We start from the raw sequence: 18,899 nt of genomic DNA, 5'->3' as shown, positions 1-18,899 counted from the left end.
AGCATTATTTTGTAAGTCTTCTTAATTTGAAGGACTTGAACCCACATTTCCAAATGCCTCATCCAATTATTTTGATGACAGCAATCTCAATAATTTCTGGAGAAAACAAGTTGCTGTGTAGCTGGGCATTCTAAATTCAGGGGCCTGGAAAAAGAAGAAGAAGGAGACAAGTTCTGGCTTAATAGTTTTAATACTTCTATAGGAAAGGAAGAATTCTAGGATTACAGTATTTTCTTCTATTATTTCTGTTATATGTTTCATACATGTTAAGTCAAAAGGTTTTGATTTGGGTGGTTGAAATCCCAATCTGCCACATGTGAGACCAGAATGGTTGTCAGTCTCGTCCTGATACATCAGTATTTGAAATCCCGGTATTGAGTGGGTAGATGAGTACCTGTCATGGTGGGACAAAATGTTAGTAATTTCCAGAGAAGTTATTTTTAGAAGGTTTTTTTGATTTTTTTTGATCATTATTTTCAAATCAAGATTTTGAAAAGTATCATTATAATAGCTCACTCCCAGCTATGAGAACTGCCAGAAACATACTGAATGTACTGCAACTTAGTTTAATACTCAACCTGTGACCTGGATATATGTAAATCTTTACTTGATGTATATTTTCCATGGTATAATCTGAAATTAATTTTGGAACAGCAGTTGTTATCCACCAGGATGTTGCAGCATTAAGTTTGGATATTACATATTTCATGGCTACTCATTATTAATAACACATTGGTAAACAGGAAGCTCTGCTGCTTCTGAAACTTTCTGCTTCCTCTAGTGTCAAATCATAAATTGCTGCTATTAATAAGCAATACTGTTCAGCAGCACTTAAAGGCAGTAGTTGATTAGGCCATTGCTTTTTGATCTTGGATCTCAGTACAGATTTAAATTACAGCTGAAAGTAAGCAATAATGTCATGTGTCTGCTACTTTCTACTCAAGCAGTGAAAGTTTCTCCCGCACTGGGTAACTGGTTGGTGCTAGGGCAGCAACTAGCAAGCAGTTTGACCAGAAATTAAAGATATGGAGATATGCTTTTCAAAAACTAGCTAAACAAAGGAACAAGATCAACACTAAAACTGAAGTAGGATTAACGATTGTCATCCCAAACTGAATGATAAGGCTGGGCCATTTCAAAGTTATCTTGTTCAGTGCAGCTAAATGCTTTACAGTTTTAATGGGAGAAGTTTTAGCACCATTTACAATCCTTTCTTCCTTTTACCCTTCTAGTCTTCTTTATAGCAATAGGTCAGGACCTATAAAATTGTGATGTGATTGTCAGTGCTGTAGGAAAGCTGGCTCACAGTGACGGTGTGCAGAACAGAGCAGAAAGAGCTGCTGTGCTATACCCACCATTATTATAGTTACATATTATCAATACCTGAGTCTGTTACAAACCAATTTAATGATGATAATCTTTGTAGAAATTGTTCTTCTTTTAATTTTGCTACACTGGATACTGTATCTGAATTGTAAAGTTTGCATCCTTTGTGTGCATATTTCTCTTCATGTCCTTGTTCGTGTACAAACGGCAAATTCATCACATGGACTCTTTTGTCTTTATCAGGCAGTAACTTGCCAGTATAATCCCATATAGATCCTGAGTTGCTGCTGCTCAAATGTTTTTACATGTGATCTCTCTTATAGTCTGCTGACATCTTAAATAATTATATCATAGATAATTGATAAAATTGTGAACTTCTAAAGCTTTTTATTATCATTTCTGTAAACACAAAACTATTTACAATCCATGTATTTTCAAGGGGAAGCAGCAACTCTTACCGGGTCGTTTGTAGTATTAAATGTGAGAAATTTTCTCCCATTGGAAATGAACAGATTTAAGACAGACATGATCAATAGTTATTCTTTCAGACCTCTTTAAGGAGCAAGGTGTCAGGGTGCTGTGAGGTTTGACGAGTGGCACTGGCATAGCCTGTGCCCTCACCCAGGGGGTACAGTTCCACAGTCTCTGAGCAGGGGATTGGTTATGGGGTCTGTCAACAGCCCCTGACATGTCAAGTGGTGAGCCAGGGCCAGGGACTTTAGCCAAGAGCAGAAGGAAATGACACAAGAGAGAGCGGGAAGCAGCATAATTATGAGGAATCCATGCTAAGACTGGCTCCTCGAATGTTGATACCATCCAGGCAGGGTCAGACACAGAGCTGGAGACCAGCACTCCTGCAGTGTCACAAAGGCAGGGGCTGACATCCTTGGAATGAGCTGAAATGGTGTCCCAGGCCCATGGGGGAAAGTCTCAGGGAAGGTTGGGCAGGGACAGTCAGGCCCAGCAGTGATCTCAGGATCTGACAGCATGTTGTCAAAATCTGGTTTGAACAAGTGTAAAGGGCTTGTCAGTTAGCCTTTGAGAGAGAGGGGATAAATGAAACACTTATTTCTCTCTTTTCACAACTCTAAAATGCAAAGTGAGCTCACATAGTATGAAGTGTAATGTAAATTACAGATCAGTTCCCTAACATCTAAAAGGCCAGGGTAGAGTAAGCATTAAAGTAGAAACAAGTTGTACTGTAAGATTACCTTGTGTTAGTCAAATTGTGTTACAGGTATCAGCTGGGGTAAACCATTGATGTTAGTGCTACATAAACAGATATCTTAGAGATGGTGAGGGGGTTTATTATTTTGTGTGTAAACAATCTGTCAGAATATTCACAGTGGAGCTTCATCTTCCACATCCTTCTGTCTTTTTTCATTTTGAGGGAAAATGTCTCTCTGATTAGTGAATCAGATGGGAGGTACTATATAGAGAATTTTGGAAATAAATCATTCTTGTAATGCTTTTTGATTGTCAAAATACCTAGAATCTTCTGTCAGTATCTGAAGAGGAGCATGCTTATTTTATGAAGTATCTATTCAGAAAATTTCATAAAGACCAAACTTTTTAAAGAGGACTTTTATCCTAACTTAAGCTAAAAATTTTAATTCTTCTTTTACTTTAAGCTACGTCTTACCAATTTGTTTTTTCAAACATATTATGTCGTTACATAACTGCTGCTCTTCAGAAATTAGAAAATGGGAGAAAAGTGCTCATATAGGAAAATAGAGTATTCCAACTGTTTTGCAGTGGTTTTGCTGCAAATAGATAGTCTTTGAAAACATGCCATATGTAGAAAAGGAGTTTGAATTCTCCATACATGTGTAGTGAATACTCTTAACACAGACTGGAAAAGGGGAAATATAACCCCCATTTGTAAAAAAGGAAATAAAGAAGACCTAGGAAACCACAGGATGATCAGTCTCACCTTGGTACCCAGCAAGATCATGGAGCAGATCCTCCTGGAAGCTATGCGAAGGTAATGGAAAATAAGGAGGTGATTGGTGACAACCAACATTGCTTCAGTAATGGCAAATCATGCCTGACAAGTTTGGTGGTCTTCTGTGACAGAATTACAGTGGTGGTGGATGAGAGAAGAGCAACTGATGTCCTCTACTTGGATTTTTAAATGACATCCTTGTCTCTAAACCGAAGTGACGTTAATTTGATGGCTAGAGCACTCAGTGGATAAGGAATGAGCTGAACAGTCTCACTGAAAGAGTTGTGGTGAACAGCTCAATGTCCAAGTGGAGATAGTGATGAGTGGTGTCCTCAGGGGGTTGGTACTGGGACCAGCACTGTTTAACATCTTTTTCGGAGACATGGACATATCGGTGACTTTAACGTCCCTTCCAACCCGAAACCACTCTGTGATTTTATGTTTCTATCAGTCTACTGCTATTGTAAATATTTTAGGAGCTCATTTAGTTGCCTGAAAACACAAGCAATTAGAATTATCCAGCAAAATCATATTTACAGCATTAAAACTTTGTTTTGTCAGTTTTGACAGAGGTGGAATTTCATCTTGCTACAACAAGGCTACTTACCCTCAAAAAGCAAAGATATAGAGTGGTCAAGGAACCAACGCAAGAGCAGATAATTGGGGTTAGATATTTCACATACCAAAACCATGCCATAAGTTGAGTCTTGGTTACCCATACACACACATACACAGATTTGGAAGAAAGGCCTTTTACTTTTTTTGGAAGAGCAGCCCTTCAGAACCACATTGATAGTCTTTGAATTTTTCCTCTTTATCTGACTTTATGTAATTAAGCCTATGAAAAGGGAAAATTGTTTTATTTATTCTTTTCTACACTTCTAGTGTATCTGCCTTTAGAAGCTAAGTAGCACAGCAACCATTTTCAACTAGCTTTCTGTAAACATTGCTGTTGAGCTAAATTTTGAGTATTGTCTATAAGTTTACTGCCAGGTTGTTGTAATTTTTTTTTGTTGTTTTCTGTAAAGAAAAAGAAATTACGATTTCAACTCTTCCCCTAATCCATCAGGCTAATCAGCATCGTTAGCACTTGTTTCTTGTGTATTCTACTAGATGTGTTGGTTCCATCAAGTGTGTTAGTCCAATATGGTTACAATTTTTTGTTGCAAAAACCTTTCCTAGGTTCAGATTCTTATTTCCTTGTGATCAGGAGTGGTAAACTATTAAGAGGGATACATCGACTTGTACTAACAATATTAGATTGTTTTAAACTAAGGCTGTTGTATTTCTTTATCTCCAGTAAAGGCTCCTAGTAATGAACAGAGAGGCTCGTGTCTATCCATTTTTCCCTTACCCTAATAGTAAACAACTCACTGGCTCACTATCCAAGGATTTTTTTATTTCCTGCCCTATTTCCATCAACACTTTTGACTGACTGAGCCAGCTTGGTGAATTATCTGGGACTGGCAAGGACACCCTGCTGACCTGGATTCCACAAGATGCTATGAGACCATTGGAAACAGACTGTCGTCTCTCTTTATTATATCTCTTCTGAAGCTGTACTTTCTCTTCTCAGCCCTGGCAGTTCCCCAAAATGTGTGTCAGATAGTTTTCAGCTATTCCAATCTATGGTTCAGAGGGACAAGATGTTCAACTATTTCTTCAATGGAGGGTTCTCAAACATATGATATGTTACATTTCAGGTATCTACAATCTGCTACAACTTATTTGTCTCATAATAGAAAAAACACTATCTAGAAATTTTATCCATTACCTACCACACAAAAAAGTCACAATTAAATGTTTAGAAACACATTAAGCAATCTAATCAGTGTGCAAAATATTAATGTTTGATAGTCCATCATGATCAGTTTGAATACTCTTGTTGACATTACTGTTATATGCAAGGTTAGGAAAATAAATATTCAGCCCAACATCAGGATTCTTCTAATTCTAAGAGAAGATTTCTTCCCTGTAGAATAATTTTTAATTCTTTTATATCTTTAGGTCATGCATCTTTCTTAATGGAAACTTATGAGAATGGTAGATTATATTTTTATACAGAGAGACACATGGAATGATCTTAAATTTCTCCAGACAGATTGCCATGTGTATTATACCTTGCATGGTGGATGGAGTCCTAAGGAGATGAAAATCTTAGCAGTAAAAAATATCTTTAAAAGAAGGTAGTAATGAATATCAGGTTTAATAGGAAAAGTGATAATGGAGTCGATTGGAAACCTCTCCAAAGGCCCTACTGAATTCCTATTCACAATGTGCTCTGCAAGATAGGTTATATATATTGGCTTTTGATTATCACAGCTTAAAACACTGTCACCAGTCCTTCGAAACTTAGTGCTTTTTTAATTATCTCCTTTTCCTATTTGTTTGTTTTTCTGGTGTTTTTTTGTCCTGAGTCACAACTTGCTGGAACTTAGGAATGCTGGAGGAGCAGGGGTGATTTCAAAAGCAAAGGTAGTAAAAAAAAACCCCAAAAAAACCTGGCAAAACACCTTTCTGGTGCTTATGACTGGTTTCTCATAAATTCTTAAAAATTTGATTTACTGAATCTTTTTGTTTTCTAGGAGTTTGGAAAGGATTTATTTTATAAACTTTTGTATTTGAAACAGGTATATTTTCTTCTAGCTAACATTTTAAGAATTGCTAGAGTTCTCCTACTGTTCTGGGACAGATCATGACAATGAATTGACATTTGTTTATGAAATCACATTGATTCTAATTTGAATTTTTCCTTGCATTTTAGAAATTTAAAGCAGTTCTTTTTCAAGTTGCTTGAGTTTTGATCTGGATATACCAAATATTATACCAATAATATGATACCAGTATTTTTTACGCTTTATGGGATCTAATGTCATGTTATTCAGGTATTTGTAAAGAAATGCCACATAAAAAGACACTATTACTGAACAAGCATTTTTGTTTGTTTGTTTCTTATGTATTCAGGTCGTGCTTCTTTGTAATTTTGTTACTCAGTCAAAATTTGCCAGCACTTTTATGTCATTGCTGTGGAACAGTCATGAAGTATCTTCCAGGGTTCAGAGGATCCTGCAATTTTTTTTTTCTTTTTCTTTGAAGGATGTATGATGGAGAAAGATAATGCAGTAGTTTTGAAAATGTAAAAAGAATATTCTTCAAAGTTAGAAGAAAAATTATTTTCAAATTATTAATTAATGACAGCCAGTTAGCATTTATAGGTCAACTGAGAATCAACCCCTTAAAGTTATTGTAAGGGACTGAACCCATGGAAAATTTCTTACTTCAGTTAAGTTCAATTCAAGTTTTGGGAAAGACCCATAATGAACATAGGTAAAATTAAGAAATCAGATTTTTTTTTTTATTTTCCTGCTTTATGAGGAACTGCTTTACTATTGTTAATTTTATGTCTACTGAGCTGTTTTGGGAAGCATGTGTTTATATGTATGCATTTTCCTCACAGTGAGTATTTATGATAATTTAAGAAAAAAAAGCATTCTTGGCATTTCCCCAAAGAATGTTAGTTTTGAGATAGAGCTGTATTTCTACTTCTGTCTCAACTGGTAAATTAGATACATGGCAATACAGATGCCATGCTATGGCATTTTTGTGTTGAACAATGACACCTGCAGAAAAGACTTTTAAAAAAAATTAATAACGTGCCCAGTTAAAATTTGTGTGGAATATATTTATGCAGAAATATTCAATATTTTTTTCAGTGTTTTGGTTCATGCAAACAAACAACTCATTACTGAAAATTTGAAGTTGCAAATTCTACTTAAAAATGAAAAATATTTCAACCGTTGCTATTTTATAAAGAAAAAGCAACCAAAAATCCCTCATTCTTAAAGATTTTCTTAGTCTACTGTTCACTTATAGTGTTTAGCAGTTGTATGGCCAGAGTATCTAAAACATGCTAAAATTGATGTAAATTGAAAACCAGCAATTAAGTTTATAACTACCATACATTGTCTTAGATTTTTAGTGGAAGTAACTGAAAATCAGGAAAAAAATAACCATAAAAATAATTTTTGTGGGTGGGTATGTAAGATGGTTATCTGCCTAATGCTTAAAAAACCAGCAGACTTGGTCTGCTTGTTAAAATCAGAATTTCTTTATGTAATTAAAAAAAAATAAATTACAGCTAATTGACTAGTGAAATAGTCTCTTAAAAATTCCTTGCTGAAAGAAGACTATTTCCAATTCATGAGATATCACAGTCCAGTTAGTGCTAAGACCTTGATTTCTCAGAATTATTCATTTTTTTTTTTTTTTTTTTTTTTTTTTTTTTAGTTTAAAAGCTACCTGAATATGTTACAGTGTCTAGGCCTCAGGCATAGTCATTGCAGCAGTGAAGGCATTTTCTGTTGACTTGTTGTGGGATTCCCCTTGGGATGTTCCTTTTTTATTTTCTTCTGACTTGCTTATTATGTTTTCACAACCAATTTCACGAGGGTGACATTTTCTAGAATAGCCAATTTCTGAGGCATCCACCCGGAACAAGGCACATGAGATGTTAAGTATCTGTTTTGAGTCAGTCATATGAATAAATGAGGCAGATTTTCCAGCCATCCAAAGCCTTAAGGCACTAGATCCTATATACTGATTTTTACTTCTTTGTATTTTCTTTGTTTGAGCATTTGATTTTTAAAATGAAGGAAAGACTAGAAAAACTTCTCCTCCTCCTCCACGAAAGGGAGTGTAAACAGAAGAGAAGGGTTGGAAGACTCTGGGGGGAGCCTGTGTAAGATCTGATGTGCTGCTCATTGCTGCAAGGAGGCAATGGCTGCTACTGGGAGTCACTCCTCCCTTATTTTTTCCCTTTAGCAGGAATTTTTTTGTAGTGTCTCCGAAGACAATAGCAGACTTTACTTTTGAGGGATTCGCCACAGTGTAGGCAGCAGTCAATTTTTCTTATGCCTTTAAGTTAGACCTGAATCTCTGAGAATAAATGTGCATGAGAATGGCTGCCACAGTGGCGTGATTAAAATGAAATTCTTGCTATACTGTTGTAATAGTGGTTCTCCTTGTTGACTTTGCAACTTAAATGAGTGATATTATGCATAGACCAAAAGAAAATTTTAGTTCACTGAACTGTTTCTTATTCTTGTATTTACTGGGGCTTGCTTTGGTAGAATCAAGCTTTATAGCTACTCCATGGTTTCACTGCAAAAGTATCCATAAATACAAATGAATACATACATACATGCATACACACACATATATGCAAATGTATGTATATATTTGCATTTATTTCACAGTGATCAGCAATATTGTCTTTTGATGTACAGTCAGAAAGGATGTGTTTGGATATGCTTTCACAGTCAGAACCTGTTTAGTGGATTTGTAATTGCATAGTAAGTTCCTGTGGTTCTTTGGGCAGTATTTATTAGGCTCACACAGAGCGAGGAGCTGACTCTTGCTAGTACCCTGGAGACTGAAGATATCAGCTTCAGGATTTCCTGCGGCATCAGTTAGTGCAGTGACTGAGAAATGAGATTTTGATTTCAGAAAGCTTGACTAAGTTCTGCAGTAAAATGTGGCATAACACATTGTGGTATCTACTCACTGTGTCCCTGGAAATTAACCTTTATTTCTAGCTTCTAAATTTCTAAGGATCTATATTATTTATAACTGCCAGTGGTCATGGTACTTTGTTAAATTTTAAACTTAACTAAAAGTATTGGCATTACACATAATTTACCTCCTAGCAATCCCATATTTCATATTTAATTTCTACGTTGGTAAGCAATTTATTGCCTAAATTTTCTGAAATCTCGTGTGAATGGAGTCAAATGACAGTCTTTCACCTGTAATGCTAAAATGTGGAAGCTTATTCACAGCCAATGAATGAGCAAACGCTTCTGTGTTTCTCTGTGATTACAAATATTGTTATAAAAATATCATAAACTGTTGTCAAAATATATTCTCTCACTCTCTCATCTTTAATAAAGTCATAATAATGAATGCACTGGGTTTGTGCTTAGTTCTGAAATGTCTTGAAATGTTAAGCTTTAAGATGGATTAAATATGAGGTCATCATTGTTTAAGCAATTCTTCCCATAATGTTCTTTTTTACACTCATATTGTTTCTTATTTCTAACCCATTCTCTTCTAAGATGAAGATTTTTTAAGATACTGCTTTCAAAAAAGGTCTTGGGTAGTCAGTAACCTGACTATCAATGAAAGTGCAAAAGATTCACTGTCTCTTTAGAAATCAAAGCTTGTAGTATGTGATTCCTTCTGAGATTTTTTTCACTTGCTGTCCAGTGCTGTGATTAACAGAGGTCAATATCAAAACTACATTGGTTTGATCTGGGTCTTATTTGTAATATTAAAGAGCCATTGATCCCAGCCCTTTTTCATCCCCCATTAGACAGGAATATTTTTGCATAAGCTCCTGTCATGAATATAGATAGCACAGATAGGTTACTGTCTAGCTTGACTAGACAGAGGATTTGGCCTCCCTTTCCCCTTTTAACACACTGAAATATTAGATGTTAGTCCTTTCAGCCATTCCAGAAGAAAGCTGATAATCATCATGAGTAGATGGCACCTTCTTAGTTATATGGGGAATTAACAAAATGTTTGGTCCCTGCTTTCACCAGCTGCTTATACCACTTAATCCTCAGAGTAAGAAAATAGAAATGCAAAACTTTTATTCACATCTTAGGGGCGAAGGCTTAGACACAGTCTATGCTCCACTTCTCTCCACTCTAATTAACATTTTCTTTTGATTTAGTGCAGTGAATATGTTAGTTTGAACTTGCTCATGGGAACTTGCTCTCCTAAGAGGAAGTTACGAGTGTCTCTATTGGTTCTTCTGGTGCACTTTAATGTTTCCCCTTTCACTGTTCCTAAGAAGATGACAAGATTTGTTTTTAATCTGTGTTCAATTTCATTGTGAATCTTGTGCTCAATTTGTGATATTAATAAATGGTAGCAAAACTAATGAAGAAGGGCATTATTTTCCTTTTCCTCTTGGTGGGGGTAGAATAGATTACATGATAAAAAGAAAGAACTAGGTGTTCCAGGAGATCTGTTATAAAGTTTTAACAGGGACACAATGAATTTTTAATGTGTAGACAAAATTGTAACTTAAACTCCAGGGTTAAATGTAGTGTGTGCATGTGTTTATTTTATGGTGATTTTAGTTTATATAATTTTTTTAAAGAAAAAATACATCATTTTTACTGCATTAAATTGCTCAGAAAAACCGTATTTAGCTTTCCCACAAGGTCAATGTTATGATTATTTAGTTCAAGGTTGTTTCAGCACTAATGTACAATCAGTGTTTCTTTCTTTTTTTGGTACTCTAGGAAGCAGTCACAGAAAGACAGAAGATGAAAGCTCCTATTCCCAACTTGATTCTCTTGTATGCTACTCTAACTCAGAGCTTGAAGGTTGTGACCAAAAGGGGATCAGGTAAGTAAATCTTTATCTCTGTGGTTACAATGTGGTTTGGAAAGAAGTGCTTAATGTTTGCAAGTATATACTAAGAAATTATAATGGTGGTTTGGAACATTGTTAGGAGGATTTCAAATTCTGCAGCAAAAAAGATATCTTCTATATATTTTTAGACTACTGTGTTCTGTGGTCTTGGTGAAAAAACCCAAAAATATTAAAATCAGATATGTAATGTGAAGTGAATGTAACCATTCATCTGTTGAAGGAAAGTTATTCCCAGAACTGACTTAAAAGACTTTGTTGCAGCCAGTGTTGCTAAGTTAAGCTACTGGATTTATCTGTTTGACTATATACTTTTGGAAATGAAGATCGTAGAGTTTTGGTTTAAGCAACTGATTTTTGTAACACAACAAATAGATCAAACACATTAAATTTAATACCCATGAAAAGTGAACAGCAAAATGTGGCTTTTTTAAGGGATACTTGAAACATGGTTGAAGAGTTTAATTCAGTGAAGAAAATAGAGGCAGTTTTTCAGAAACCAAGTAGAGGGTGATGTGTTTACCAAACATCTTTCATAGTGTTACTATAGATGAATCATCTTCATATGTAAATAAAGAGAACACAGTACTGAGACAGTTGGGTAGTTTTGTGTTCATGTTTTTCCCTGTCACCCTAAAATTCTAGTTTTCTTCTCTTTGGCTTTTCATTGGATAGTGAAAAACAAAATAGGATACTACTGCTGCAAAATGTCTTGCTGTATGGCACTAAAGAAAACTAAATCCTTAATGAAAGTCTTAATCCCTTGTTGATGGAATTAATTAATTAGGTTTGTTGTTGCTAGTCATTTTCCGTTTAGCATTGGGGTGTTTTAGGTAGCTTTTGTTGCTCTTCCAGAAGTCTGGCTTTGATTTGGTTTTGTATTTTGGTTGGTAGTAGTTGTAAGCTGGAGCTTGGGGAGAACACAGGTCTTTATTCGTTTTGGGCAACAGCTTAAATCATGTCTTGTATTTTCAATGGATTATATTTGTGACAATATAATGAAACTAGTTATGTCTCCAATATCTTAGTGCCTGGAAATGTAGATTGAGGGAAGGCAAATAAGGAGTACTACTATAAATTAAGGTATTCCTCAATCAAGACTCAAGATAAAATTATATTTGGGGTTATTTAAACTCAAGAAAACTGAAATATACCGTTTGTGTACAGAGCAAAGGAGCTGGTGATGGGTTGACATGTTTATAGTAGGATGTTGAAGCCTAGATAGATGACATAGATATCATTTGGATGTGTCTGGGTAGAGTGTTCTGTTTGATTAAGATTTAATGCTTGTTAGCTTTAAGGCCCCTTAATCCAAATTTAATACAAAGATTATTGATCATCTTAAAGTAAATTTTTCAAAGGCATCCATTCTTAAGGGACAAAAAAATGACCAGTCATCAGATACTTGTTACTTGAAAGTGATGATACTAAGAACTTGGGTTGTCTTTGTATTTTATTTCATAATTTTTGCCTGTATCATCTTCCTCTGATTAATCAGTGCAAGGAAAAGTGTAAATATGCAATTAAATTTCCGATCAGGAAAGTAATATAAGTGCTGTCCAGCAAAAAAAAGAACATACAAAATTTTTCAAGATGTATAGAATATTTTCTCAACCTGATGCTGTAATATAAAGGGAAAGCTATAATGGAAATCTTTGGATCATACTTCACTGCAACATGGGGTTCTTGATGTTTTCGTGTGAGATCGGGGGTGGTTTGTCATACTGTGTGTGAAGCAAAAGTCTTTTATTTACTGAAATCTGCCTTTGAGCATGTTGTTTCGTGATTTTAGATTTGAAGAACTTCCTCAGATGTAGGTGGAATGTAGTAACGTGTGATGGTGCTTGGTTTGCTTTTGTTGTGGTTTGATTTGGTTTGGTTTCATTTTTTCCTCCCTTGGATGCTCAGCAGGCCTATTTTTGCAACCCTGAAGTGTTTCTACAAAGAAAACCTTATTTACTTTAACGAAAGTTTTAACAAAATAAGACTGACTTATCTATACTGTGAAAATAGAAACGGTTTCCTAAAGCTAATGCAACTTACAAATGGAAGTAGGAAAGAAAAATGAACTTGGAAAGAAGAACTTTAGTTTTATGTGAACATGCTAATCAGAGGCAGAGGGCAGTGAAGACATGCTTTGCATCTCTTTGGTCAGTGAGTTCACTTTGTCCTTGAAATGTTGTCCTGAAAACAAAATGAAAAGAAAAAAAAATTATACTTATGTTATAATTATAAATATGGAGTATTATATATATGGAGTATCCATCTCTTAGAGATATATTATTTTCCTGTATTTCCTTCTCTGTTATGAATTATAGGACTGTATTGTAGGTAAAGAAGTTACTGCATTAGTATGCTAAATATTTATCTTAATTGTGAACTATTCCTTCTAATTCACTTTTGTTGAGCTTATTTCTAAGTACCAAACCTGAAATCACAGATCTTGTGTTCCTTATATATTTTATTTATTTATGTTCATATGTATTACATATTTTATATAAACTGACATAAATTTAATATGTATTTGTATATTTTATATATTTTTTCTGTATTTAATGTTATGAAGATATCTGTGTTTGAAAATATGTTTTTTCAATACTGTCAATTGGTTTTTTTCTGCAAGAGTACTTCAGCTCTCTTCTTTTGTAAGTTTTCTATCAGCTGTGCAAAAAAGATAGTGATTAATAAAAGTATGACTTTCTCCATCTGGTAGAAATACATTTCCAACTACTTCTCTGATCTGTCAAGAACATGACAACTTACCTTCAGAAAGTCACTGAGGATTCACAGCAAGCCAAAAATGTGGAATAATTTGCGAGCTCAAATTCTGGATTTATTTCTAAAAATGGATAGCAATTCTGACTGTTTATTGGTTTTCAGGACTGAACTTATATCAAATAATTAGCTATATGTATAAACAATTAGGATCAGTATAGTATTTTTTTGTTTGAAAAGAAGGTTAAATTTCACAATAGAAGAAATCTTAGGTTGTGCTGCATTTGGATTAGGTCTATAATATTGAGAGCTGTCATTATGCAGAGCACTTAAATTAAATTAAAGGCAGTCCTTGAATCTTTCTACCTCTGTGTACTATTAATCAGTTAAATATAATAATATAGGGAATAAAGAGAGCAGTATTAATCAAATATTTATTACACTAGCCAGAAAACGTGCTTTAAATTCGCTTGCTCACATCTATGTGACATACCTGTTTAACACTTACCTCATAGTGTTTCTGACAGAAAATAATTTTTTTTTCCAGTTAATATTTTAGATAGGTTCTTAACAGTTTCAAGTTACTCTTTAACATATTTTACATCTTTAACTTATTTTACATTTAGAACATGTAATAACTGTATTACGTAAGAATGGATGGATTAGCAGTTGTAGTAATAATTCCATTACTAAATACAGATGATGCAAGAAACTTCTTCCTAATCTGTGTATGAAAACTCTAAAATAGACTTAAGCACACCTAAAATTTTCCTGTCAATTATAGCTGAATGCATGACACCTACAAATTTTAATGCCTTCTCAAGCAAGAAAGGATTCTTTGCCTTAAACTTTGCAGTTAGAACCACTGAGTTCATAGTGGATGTAAAGTTTATTAATTGGGTGTTTAAGGTATTCAGCGAAGTCTTAATGAACTTCTGGAGAGGCTTCAGAGCCTGTAACAGTAACTGCAAAGATAACTTTCATTTGGCATGTAATAAATCTCAGATATGATCTCCTAAATGGGAAGTTGACTCTGGTACTGCTTCTCAGCTTCTTGAAAATCTTAAAGTGTCTTCCTTTATGAAACAATTCCTCAGTTTGATCACTGTGTCCTGCTTGATGCAAAGGAAGAATAAATACTTAAACCCTATGTATTTTGATCCGTTCAACATGTAGTTTTACAAGAATTGACTTAAACCTCAAAAATGCAGGAAATAATGCCTGTTTTTTAGCATGAAGCCAAACTGCATATAAATTGATGATATGCCTAAAAAGATGTACTTTTTGTGCAGCTTGCTGCCCAGTGCAGCCCCTGATAGTATTTTGAGAACTCTATGTTAATGCAGTTCTAAATGTTTTCCTTTCAGTGTTTTTTCCTGAAATTATCCATTTTCATAGTTTGAACTAAATTGTTGATTTTTATTTTTTTTTATCCATATGATTTTACATCCTTAGAAAGTTGGGTTTCTAAGAGTCTGTTCTTTACAGGTTGAATGGTATTTGATCACTTATTTGCGGTGAATAGAGTTTTTGCTTATGAATTATTTAATATTCATCAAAGAGGAAGTAGGTTAGGAAAGAGAGCCTCATGCTGATGCATACAGACTTTTTTCCTCATAATATGTATGTTAAATGAAATACTTGAACACTGCATTGCCATCTGGTGGTTTTTTCCAAGGATGCTGAATAGACAAAAGAAAGAAAAGTCTGGGATTTTGGTGGGTTTTTTTTTTGTGTTTTTTTTTTTTTTTTTGTTTAATTGGGTTTTTTTTGTTTATTTGGGGTTTTTGTTTGTTTTTGTTAGAACAAAATCTGTTAAAAGGGAAAATGTGGGAAAAAATATCTAAAGAAATTTCATTACATAGAACAATAATGAGCTGATCAGTATATTCAGACAGTATTAGTGTATTTGTTTTTTTTACACTAAGATTGCCTAATAATCTGGTGTTGACTTGTATCAAAAGAGGTGAGAGTTGTTGTTACTGCCTGTAGTTCTCTGCTTTTCTACAGATTATTTTGCATTATGAGTTAATTAATTAATATTCTGTGTTCAGTTCTGCTATGGTGAATGGAAATTTTCTTTTCTTGATCAGATTTATTCTTTGCTGGAATAATCTTATTGGAAGGAGAGTCTTTCCAGTGATGGATTATTGGGATATGTATGAGGTCCTTCACATAATTATGAAGAGATTAAAGGCTACATATATATTTTTGTGATGTGGGAGAAGACTACTTCTTTTTTTAATGTCTAGTATTTTTGTGCCTTAGCAATTATTAGTCAATATGGCTGATTCTTTTTGTTGTACTTGTATGGAAGATCAACATTATGAAAAAAGGTAGTAAAGAGCTTTGGCACTGCAATGCTATTTCTGACTTTTAGTATATTTTTTGTAGCAGCAATATAGTAAATGTAGTAAATGAAGTAAAATGTAGTAAATTAAGTAAAAATAATTCAAGATTTTTTTTTATTGTTCTAAAACCAGTGAAATTCTGAGTAACAGACAGGAAATATATACTAAAATTTCAAATAGTTTTTCTGTTTGACAAAGTCAGTACTCTTTAAGAACTATAAGCAGATATTTTTCTAAATTATAGCCCTCTATGAATTTTTATGAACTGTTTCTCATGAAAGAATAAGTATATTTTAGAGAATAATAATATATGTGTAAGGGATTTCTCTGCACAAACAAGGTAGTTTCTGGTTTTTGACAATGTTTCTTTTAACTAGAAAAGAAACACGTGATCTGTGCAATGGGGGCCTTAACATCAACAAAGCTGAGGCTTAACACCTCATAATAAATGTTATCATGAGAACTCAACAATTTAGTTAAAAAAAAAATCCATGGAATGAAAATTCTTCATTTGTGGTATAAGTAAGGAATAGATCTACAGAAGTCAAGACAGTATGAGAACTCTTTGCAGGTAGGAAGAATTTTTTAATTTAGTTTTTTCATTTGTACCTAATAATTGGATTACCACTATTTTACAGAAAAAAATTATGTGTATATGTAGAATACAGCCTACAGGGCAAAAATACTTTGAGAAAATGCACATAATTAAGTGCTGAGGCTTAGAGGTCTGGTATCCAATGTTTGAGTATTTGTAATTTTTACTTATTTTTATGACCCTTCCAGGTGAGGCTTGTTGTCCTAAGTGTGTAGCACTACATAAATAAGACTGTCCTTCTTTCAGTAGTGCCATTCTGGTTTTTATTCTGCCTGTGTTTTGATTGCCTAAGTATTTTCCTTTTGGATTCTTGTCAAAAGGTAATTAGTTGATTAATGACATATTGGATCTGATACACGCTGGATAAGAAGGTTCAAAATTAAATTAATATATCTGTTGTTCTTTTTCTTATACAATTTATAAGCAGAACACTCACATGTACAGTACTCCAATACCCTGAGCTTGGAGCAATTACAGCAACTAAAGGATATGCTTCCTCTAAACCATAGGAGTTTGTGTCAATTGATATTAATGGCTCCTAGCTGTTGTTTTCACTCTGTTACAGAATCTTGGTTTTCCATTATTAATTGATGTGGCTTGTGGCTTATTGGGAGGTTATGCAGAACCTGAAATAATATTTAGAGTCTATCTATGTCTATTTGATGTGCAAAATTAACTTCCATGAGCAATGACTTTTAAACTAGATCAAGACTACTATTATTACTATGAAAACCTTTTTCTGTTTCTATGTTTGGTAAGAAGAAAAAGTATAGTGAATGTCAGTCTTCAGCAAAGGTGTGTATGCCTTTCTTATTGCATTGGGGGACAGGAATATTTTTGCATCATGACCTGATTAAGAAGTGAACCTTCCCTCTTATGAGGATTGCTTCAAAAAACTCATTTTGAATTGGTATATAAATATGCAGCCTAGTTTATGGTTTTAGCTGTGGGACTGAATGGGGAAAACTCTGAAACATTTTTCTTTTTGAGGGAGAAGAGAGAAAAAGATAAGGGTGAACCTTACAGTTAAAAACACAGTGGAGACAAACAAAAATCCTTGTTAATTTCAGGCAACTTTCTTATATTGTGATCTATTATTTCATATTGATTTTATTAGCACTAATATTCTTCTGCTTTTTATCCTAGGAATGAAAGATGCTTTCGTTTACTTTTTACCCCTGTTTTATTTTGATTTAATGTGGTTATTCCTCTCCATTTTAATGTGTAATAGAAATCAATGTTTTATTTTTAATGTTAAAACTTCTTCATAGTTGAAGAATGAATTCACTGACTGTATCCACTTTCTTGGATTTTGACTAATTGCTCCACAGGGCATACACCTTGTATAGTTGTGTGTCAGTGGGAAAAGGGTGTTATTGCTTTCTTACCTGCATGTTTCTTTTAAAGGTAGAAAATCTTCAAAAGCAATACCCTTGAATATATAGTAATAGAGTCAACTGAGATGAATGATTGCTTATGCCTGCTGGGATGGAGGTCTAGATGATCTAGAGAAGCAAAGGCTGTGTAAGTGCTCTGTGCCCTTCTTCAGCACTTTCTCTCTCTGTCCTGAACTTTTGCTGTCTGTGCAGAGAATTGTGAGGCCTCCTGGAATTAATATAACCCACAGAAAACTTTTATGTCTTGCTATTACTACATGGCACCAGGATGTTAGAAGAGCAATTAGTGCCCTTTAGCACCTTATGTAGACATCAGAAGTATCCATTTCCCTATCCTGCAGCCAATTCTGACGAAGTCATTTGCACCACTTTTGGTAGGATTCTCAACTTCTTTCTTAATTTATGAAGGTAAAAACCTACCTGATTATTGTTAGGTGAAAAGGCATGATTTGCTGCTTGTGAATCAAAGCATGCTGGAAAAAAGTAGGAGTAAGAAAGTACTTATTTAGTAAATTTTTGCATATTCAGGAAATTAGAGGGTTCCTTTGGTTTTGAACCTGGATTTTTTTGTTTGTTTGTTTATGCCACATGTATATGAGAAGCATCAGTTTTTTTAAGAAAAAGAATAATCTTTTACAATACTTCATGTTTATTTAGCTACAGAATATTGTATGTGTTGCATTGCTATGGAGTAATGTTCAATGTACAGTTTTCATTTGAAAAACCTTGAGTAAGTTTTGTTAGTGATCTTAAACCGTGCTTGGCCATGATGATGGCTTGCCTCCAATGATCTCTATTCTGTTTTTATAAGCTAAGGATACTTAGCTTATACTGCTGTTCAATGTGTCAGATGAACAGCAAATATGAGGCTTATGTACTATGGGGGGGGTGGGGACTGTATTATCAAAAAAGAGAGAAGTACAATTCTGTTCTACTGGAGTTTTTGGGCAGTAAGGAATGACTGCATCAAAGCATAAATCCTTTGTGACACATTACTTATTTTGGAGCCACTATGAAAGCAGTAACTATTAGTTGTCTTGTGAGCATTTATGAACAGGATAGCTGGCATTTTAAAAATAGTTGTATGACCTTTTGTTGTTGCTAGGACCCATACTGATACTTTTCAG

The 18,899-nt window shown here is 34.2% G+C and overlaps 1 protein-coding gene across 1 annotated transcript in view; it reads left to right on the top strand.

Moving 5' to 3' along the window:
- The window catches only part of IL1RAPL1 (interleukin 1 receptor accessory protein like 1), a 701,789-nt gene that overhangs the window by 77,850 nt on the left and 605,040 nt on the right, over positions 1-18,899 (top strand). Inside the window, exon 2 of the mRNA XM_032679220.1 lies at positions 10,585-10,690. Coding sequence (XP_032535111.1) covers positions 10,609-10,690 — 82 coding nt within the window. The 5' untranslated portion in view covers positions 10,585-10,608. The remainder of the gene's footprint in view (positions 1-10,584; positions 10,691-18,899) is intronic.

Source organism: Chiroxiphia lanceolata, chromosome 2 (assembly GCF_009829145.1).
Source record: "Chiroxiphia lanceolata isolate bChiLan1 chromosome 2, bChiLan1.pri, whole genome shotgun sequence".
Lineage (NCBI taxonomy): Eukaryota > Metazoa > Chordata > Aves > Passeriformes > Pipridae > Chiroxiphia > Chiroxiphia lanceolata.
The sequence above is the reverse complement of the archived record's forward strand: the minus strand, read 5'-3'. Positions and strand labels throughout refer to the sequence as shown.